The 8,422-nt window shown below is 33.7% G+C and overlaps 1 protein-coding gene across 1 annotated transcript in view; it reads left to right on the forward strand.

Annotated features, from left to right (window-relative positions):
- The window catches only part of LOC108917258 (ATP-binding cassette sub-family A member 3-like), a 41,156-nt gene extending 34,517 nt beyond the window's left edge, over nt 1–6,639 (forward strand). Inside the window, exons 16-18 of the mRNA XM_023453977.1 lie at nt 4,692–5,429; nt 5,541–5,983; nt 6,604–6,639. Of these exons, the coding sequence (XP_023309745.1) occupies nt 4,692–5,429; nt 5,541–5,983; nt 6,604–6,639 (1,217 nt within the window). The remainder of the gene's footprint in view (nt 1–4,691; nt 5,430–5,540; nt 5,984–6,603) is intronic.
- The last annotated feature ends 1,783 nt before the right edge of the window (nt 6,640–8,422 follow it).

Raw genomic sequence — 8,422 nt, forward strand, 5'->3', positions numbered from 1 at the left:
CAAATCGTCAGATTATTGAAATGCACACTTTTCAACATGTAATTATCCCATCATATCTTAATCCGACGCGCTCGAGTATTTCCAACTATCGATTTTTTTTTACTATTCTGATTGACTTAGATATGGTGGAGATACTCAACAGGGTGCAAGGTATCCCCCATATGTTAATCAGCCGCGCTTGAGTAACTCCCAAAATCCCCTCTTGGGCTCCCCTACTATAACAAAGTTCCCAACTAGTCTCGATGATTTTTTGATATTTTATTTATAACACGTTTCTGAACAATATCCCGCAAAAAACTTCCAATAGTATTTTTTCCCGAAAAAAAGCTATAATGACTGGCCTAATCTTTGAAATTCTCAATTTGACCTCCATTTAACCCCTAAGATTAATCTGTGGGTCAAGACCAACGTCTTTATCGTCATCATTAGAGTCGTCATTAGATCCATCATTTTAAGATTTATTTCTTTTCTATTTCAGGTCTTATATTTACATTCTTCATAGTGTTTGGTTTCGGATTCTTACCCGTTGCGTACTTACTATCCAACTTATTTCAGTATCCTACATCAGGATACATATATATGATATTAATTAACTTATTTTCAGGTAAGGATATGATATATTTCTTTCGATTGGTGTTTTTAAAAAAAAATCAGTTTGTTATATGAACTACAGTTTTGAACGAGAGAGGTTATCAAAAAACGGTTGTTATTTGTTTATCCCGCGAGCACTTTTTAGGAACTTATAGAATATATTTTGTATATTCGGGTATTTAGTAGTGTGCCGACTTTTTTTATTTGATAAAATACGGTGTGCCTACAAACAGGTTGTCTTCGAGAAATCAGGCTTGTTAAAACATTCTGCACTAAGTTTATACAATTGTTAAAATTATTTATAATAAAATGCAGCATGCTCCTTTATTTACTTGAATACGTTTAACGCGGAACGCGGAACCCACAGTAAATGTGAACCACAGATTATGATGTGAACTTGGCAACGCTGCTCGCTTCAACCGACAATTGTTCGTGACATTACCTTACAAAATTTTCCGAGCATCCGGGCATCTGCCAGGGCCGCCTTCGTAGCGGGAGTTATGGGTTGGTTAAGTTGGTTTCCTTACAAATGTCTCAACAAATTCAGTAAAAGTGCTTACCTGAACGTGCAGAATGTAGATTTTATTTATGGGGCAACATATAATTTCCACTCATGAAAAAGTATTACTTTACCCAATTGGTTTTATAAGCTTCGTAAATAGTATACTCAATATTTATACCCGTGTTGAAAATGAACTGTAAATGATTTTTGAGTAATTTTAAATTATGTACAGCGTATACCAGTATGTAATGGTAGTGTGTCAAGTTTAGTATACATTATGTATTATGATAATTGTTACTTTTATTTTGATTTTTTTTTTTTTGTAGGAGCAATAGCCACAATTATTATTACAATTGTAGAAATATTTTCAAAGAAGACGTTAACAGAAATTCTTCAGAGGATTTTTCTTATTATTCCACATTTTTGTGTTGCGCATGGCCTGAAGGAAATCTATAAATTTCAAACTTATAAGAGGATGTGCGAACAGTGTGTAACTGATTTCTGTAATCCAGAACTACTAAATTACTGTTCAGGTAAGTTAGTCGACATGCATAAAATTTAATGCAAGTACTTTCGCTTTCGGTTAAGCCATAATTAATTAAACATGCGATTAAATTGTGAATATATTGTGATAAAATGAATGATATCTAGGAATCTGAATAATAAAGGAAAAGGCAGGTTAAAAAATATCAAAATTAATTTAAAAAATATATATAAGTTTGACCAAGTTTGGTTGGTGAGAATGTAGAACCAAAAATAATGTGTTTTGACAGAAGTCAGAGAAGAAATGAAGGAGGCTTCTGAAATTGAGATAGTACATAAAATTGAATTTAGAACATGACATATAAAACAATCAGAGAGAGAGGATTTCAAATAAAAATTTAATTAAAAGATCATGTAATAAATTATATTCAAAATTTAAACGTGTTGTGATTGGTAAAAATTTTGTATTACTAGGATTAAGAATATGTAATAAAAAAAACATAGTGGGTATAGGAAAAAGAAAAATAATAAATAAGGATGAAAATTTTTAAGAAAATGAGACAGTCAAAACTTTAGTCAAGAGAAAAATATTAAAAAGAAACATACCTATAGCAGGGTATGCATGAAAAATAGTCAGCTACACCATTTGATTGAATTTCGCGGAACAGAGAAGCACAAGTAAGTACCAGCTGACGACAACACGAAACACTATCCTGTTATAAGAAAATAAACCAAGCTTGTGCTTGTGGATAAACCGAAATAGCACAATTCGCCAATGGGAATCGGAAGTACGGAATAGCAGAGAAGAAGTACAGTGTACCGACATACAAGATAGATTTCAACCAACTAACATTGACAAGACTAGAGGGTGCATACTGCAGAGGCTATAGGGGAACGCAAAGCGCATCAGCACCAAATGTAATACGAACATAGACAACCTAGACTGGACTATAGGGCGATTATGATGAAATAAAGGCAGTTGGGAGCCTGGTCTGTAGCCTGTATGTAGCCCATCGCCCCAGCGTGGTCCAGCGCCCCAGCGTGGCCCAGCGTCAGTCGTATTGGAAACTTGAGCTGTACGTGTTGCTTTGATTTCAATAATTAGTTATTTTGTCATGGGCATATGTATTGTAGAACATTGTAACTATAAATAGAAGTGAACAAGATGGGAAAGAGTGCCGAAAAGTTTCCTTCTCTAGATAAGTAAAATAAGCAATATACAGGGTGGCCAAACGAAACAAAGCCATTTTCAAGAACTGCGTCAAGGTTGTAGAAAAACTCTCAGACCCGTCGATTTTAGATTAAAGGGGGACATTCTTTGCTGGTATTTTTGACTCCGCCACTTTCTTTTGAAAGCTGTTACAATTCTCTTTACAACAGACTTTAAATTTTATAATTCCGCCCAATACTTTGAAAAAAAATTACATTTTAAAATTTAAATTATGTTTAGTTGCTTACTTACTACTTAGTTGATTAAATATTAAAACTGATGACCGCCCGCTTCCATACAAGAATAAAGATTCTGTTCGAAACGTTCGCGCACATTCCGACGCATTTCCGGAGTGATTCGACGGCATTCGTCGACGATTCTTTGACGCAAATCTTCCAGCGACGCTGGCTGTGTTTTATAGATTTTACTTTTTAGATATCCCCACAAAAAGAACTCAAATGGAGATAAATCCGGTGGTCGTGGAGGCCATTCAATGCTGCCTCTTCTCCCAATCCAGTTATATAAACGTAATATATGTAATTAATTTTTTTACGTAATATGACTAGTTACAAATCTAATGAATCATGATTATTATTGTAAAAATCGAATAAATCGCCAAAAATGAGGTTAAAAACATTACTTTTTAGGGAATATTTTTGGGCTCTTTAAATTGGGTATAGGACCTTCATACTTGGTTCAAGAAAACTTCATGTTATGTAGAATCATCACACCAAATTTTATCAATATCGGTTCGATAGATTTTGCATAATAATTTTGCAATCCAGATTTTGAAAAAAAAAACAAAATTTCAAAAATTTGCAAAACAAAAAACAAAGCCCTTAAAAAACTGAAAATTTAATCACATATAAAAGGGCTCTCAAGCTTTCAAACGCTTTTTGAAAAATTCGAATCCGTCAATTAGGAGAGCTCTGGCGCTTGTTTAAACAGTGGTGGAATTTTTGTACTTATAAACAATTAGAATAACCGTGAATATTCAATTAAATTAATTTTTTAAGCAGGTTTTAAAAGTTATTTCGAAAGACGCTTATTTAGAAAAAAACAGATCGATTGGTCAATTAATTACGTAGTTATAGCCGATCAAAGTTAACCGTCATTTACACTAAATGTACTGGGACGTTCGGGCTAATTTTTCGAAAAATACCTTTGGTGTTCCGAGTACTTACCAGGTCTAAGTTTGCAATACTTTTTTTCACTGGCAACTTACTTTAAAACGTGTTTAAAGTTATTTATGCAAGCGAGAAATTCAAGAAAATCGTACGGATGGTGGTGTTGGGGGAAGCAGAGAGCGCGACCGCTTCGGCCTGCTCGAAATTGAATCGGCGAGTTCAAAACTGCGACGTGCTTAAAAATTTTTAATATCTCAGCTTCTAGAGGTCCGATTTTGATGATTTTGTTTAAATCGATATCTCGCGATTAAAAAAAAAACAATTAGCGTATTTTCAAAATTCCGTAGAAAGTAATGTTTTTGAACCCCATTTTTGGCGATTTATTCGATTTTTACAATAATCATGATTCATTCGATTTGTAACTAGTCTTATTTTGTAAAAAATTTAATTACAAACATTTTTTGCCTGTTCCATTTTCGCTTAAAATCAACTCTTGAAAAGATACATAATTAAATAGGAAGAAAAATATTACATTTTTCGAACCTATTTTTTTAACCTATTGTGCCGCCAAAATTTAAGGCCATGTTTTTTTTATACGCATAGAAAATAGGAAAATTTTAATTTCTAGTGATATTTGAATGCCAAAAAGCCAAAAATCTCCGTGGATATACGATTCACCCAAATATGGACTTTTTGAAACGAAACAGATATCGTCTGGACTATAAATAAACATGGCTATCCTAAGTGAAGTAATTATTTTTATTGTATCTTTTTCTAGACGTCGATAACAGCTTTTTCATGTGGAAATCACCAGGGATTGGTAGAAATATATGTTACTTATGTATAGTGGGATTGACTTTCTTCTTGATCATCATAATGATCGAGTCCAAACTGTTCTTGATGTTATTTTACTGCATAAAAGGGAATAAACGTCGCCCTCTGCAAGGAGTAACATTTAAGAAAGAAGACAACGACGTAGCAGAAGAGAGAAGTAAGATAAAAAATGCTAGTAGGGAGGAACTTCTCAGCTACACTCTAATATTACGTGATCTCACAAAAGTCTATAAGAAGTTATTGGCCGTAAACTCTTTGTGTTTGGGAGTGCGAAACAATGAATGCTTCGGATTGCTGGGAGTTAACGGTGCCGGCAAAACCACCACGTTCATGATGATGACCGGAGACACAAGAATCACTTATGGTGACGGTTTTGTGAATGGGTACAGTATAAAACGACAGTTAAAAAATGCCCAAAAGTGTACGGGATATTGTCCCCAATTTAGTGCTCTTTTGGATGATCTGACTGCTCAAGAAACAATAGTAATATTGGCTTTGTTGAGAGGAATCAAATATAGCGCCTGCAGACCTTTAGCGGACACATTGGCGAGAGAGTTTGACTTTACACCACACTTGAAGAAACAAGTGAAGAAGCTCAGTGGAGGAAATAAGAAGAAATTGAGTACAGCCGTCGCCGTCATAGGAAGTCCAACTGTGCTTTATTTTGACGAACCCACGACAGGTAAAGCGAAACAGGAGAAAGTAGATATGTACTTAATGCAAATATTAACTAAACAACTAATTTTGAAGGTACTGTAGCTTTTAATAATGAGTCTCTCATTCTACTTTCTAGGACTAGATCCCGTGACAAGGCGGAATTTGTGGAATGCTCTTTGTAAAGTCCGTGACAGCGGCAAATGCTTGGTTCTCACTTCACATAGCATGGAAGAATGCGAAGCTCTGTGCACCAGATTAGCCATCATGGTGAATGGACAGTTCAAGTGTTTGGGTTCATCACAACATCTGAAGAACAAGTTCGCGAAGGGCTACCAACTCATCATCAAGCTAAAGAAATCGGCTGAAGCTCTGTTTTTTGTAGATTCACGGTCCATAGAAATGTTTGTAAAATCACAATTTCCCACGGCCGTTCTCAAAGAGAAGCATGAGGAAATGCTTTTTTATTACATCAAAGATTTATCGATACCTCTGTCTCAGATGTTTGGTATTTTGGAGAGTGCGAAGAAAGGCGACTATAATCTAGAGGATTACTCTCTTGGACAGAGCAGCCTTGAACAGGTATATGCTCGACATCCAGAGCACTTTTATTATTTTAACTTTATACTTTGAATACAATGATAGAGAAGAAGGTACAAAGCCTTCAGAAATGATTACAAACCACTGTGACCATTGGGCATAGGCAACCAACATTGCACGATTGTCACTGTCAGCTAAGAAAAAATCCTAAACCCCAGTGGAAGGGTTGCAGAGGTTACAGATTTGATTAAATATTTACATTGACATTACATAACCATGTTCAAAATTGTGTCCTTTATTAACCATGCACAAATTTTCCTGTGCATATTTTCATATACAGATTGCAGTTGTTATTCTGTTATATTTTTAATTTCTCGAATTTATTGATGCTTCTAATTATTCGATGTTGCGCTATACCGTTTTAAAAATGGTATTCTCCTCAAAATTGAATTGTTGATCTTGCAGTAGGTATGTTCGATTGCCCCAACTCGCTGAAAGTAACCTATTTGCAACTCATCATCTAATTGTATTAAAAATTACTCTAAAATAAGGATTCAGTATCTTTCAGCATTTATAGTTTCGTAGAAGAAAAAGAGGCTACCCAATTACTTCTATTTTAACCGGGGACCTATTGAATAATAATAATATCTTTTTTTTTTCAGGTTTTCCTTACATTTACTAAACAACAAGTACAATGACCGGAATGAAGAAACTATACAATTGGATTTTACTTACAGTCACTTCTAACAACACGATTTATTGTTATTGATAATAAGTCGAAAATAAAATATTTTTTTATCCACTAATACCAAAGTTTACAGAATATATTTATTCTGTAAACTTTGCCAATACTGTCGTAATTCCCAATCTCCAGTTGATTATAAATTTATAGTTATCGTATCTTTTGCTTGTTTTCACTAATTTTATTGAAAAATAATTTGTTTTGTTCCTAAAGGAGGAACACAAAGACAAATTCTCCTGCAGGTAGAAGAACATATTGTTCCACATATTGTTGGTGATCAATCTGGTATAACCACAAGGAGAATTGGCAACTGCAACTAAAACAATGATACAAAAAAGTACTTAAACAACAATAAATCTCATATCCAATGAAAAGACAGAAGTAGAATATTTTTTTTTTCAATTCATACTGCGGGATCAAAACGCTTACAATGAGAAAAAAGTGCAATCTTCATCTATAATAAAAAGTTATAATTGTAAGGAAGAATAATCAGTCCTTGATTTTTGAATATTTTATATCTGTATTCAAATCATACTTCTCTTAAATTAAATCTATATTTCAACTTTACTTTCCGAAAAAATGTATTGAAATAAGCGAATAAATGATTGAATGTCAATAATAAGTGAATATTTTCCAAACTTAAGGGGACAACGTCTTTTAACAATAGATGAAATAAAGGTAAAATCGCAAGTCGTGCTCAAGACGATACCTAAGGAGGCGTTCCACCAGTATTTCTCAAACTGGGAACTACGTTGGTGTAAGTACCAACCAGGGGGACCACCTTAAACGTTATGGGATAAAAATTGAAGATTAAATAAATATTTTCTGAGAAAATTAACAAATCTCGTTACTTTTTAATAAAACCTCGTCTTAACACTAAATGGGTCCCATTTTTTGTACTTTTATAGGCCAATCGATAAAGCAAAAAATAGTATATTATGTTACTAGGAGTAGAAGGCGATCATTATGTGTTGAGCCCAAAAGTTTGCTCGCCGAGGCGTTAGCCGAGGCGTTAGCAAATTGGGCAAAACACATAATGAGCCTTCCACTCCGAGTGACATATACTATTTTTTCTTCAAGCGTGAATATAAAAAATTACTAATTTTGAAAATTTATAGCGGATAACGCGATGTTCAATCTCAGCACAAAATAAAATCAGTAGGTAGGTAATACTATTTATTTTATACATTTTATACATTTTATTGATTAATTAAACATGACAGTTTTAACCACTTTATTCATGAATAAAAAAACAAATGTAACAATTATTTTTCTTTAATTTGAATTAAACGAATAAACATCTAAATTACCTACATGTCTATCATCAAACTTTATTTATTAACATGAATATTAAATGTGCAATTTTGTATGGTACAGTTGTTGATATTTAAAGCGCTGCTGGCTGTCTTTTTTTCAAAGTTTACAGTTCTGTCGTTGAATACGTTACTTGTAATAAGGTTCTCAGTTTCAGTGTTAACAATTGTACCATTATTAACAGAAAAGTCTTCGATTAAATTATTTTCAGGATCAATATTTACAGTTTCGCTTGATGTACTTGGTTCATTATACTCTAATGGGTTTAATATTTTCATCGCTATCTGTTTCTTATTGTTTACAGAATCTTCAATGTATCCTTCAGCGACGCTGGTAGATTTCCATCCACCATGTCGCTTTAGGGTTGTAATGTCTCCACCATTATCAACTAAGATAGTTGCCGAGGTTCTTCTAAGGCAATGCCC

Source organism: Anoplophora glabripennis, unplaced genomic scaffold, assembly GCF_000390285.2.
Source record: "Anoplophora glabripennis isolate ALB-LARVAE unplaced genomic scaffold, Agla_2.0 scaffold22, whole genome shotgun sequence".
Classification (NCBI taxonomy): Eukaryota; Metazoa; Arthropoda; class Insecta; order Coleoptera; family Cerambycidae; genus Anoplophora; species Anoplophora glabripennis.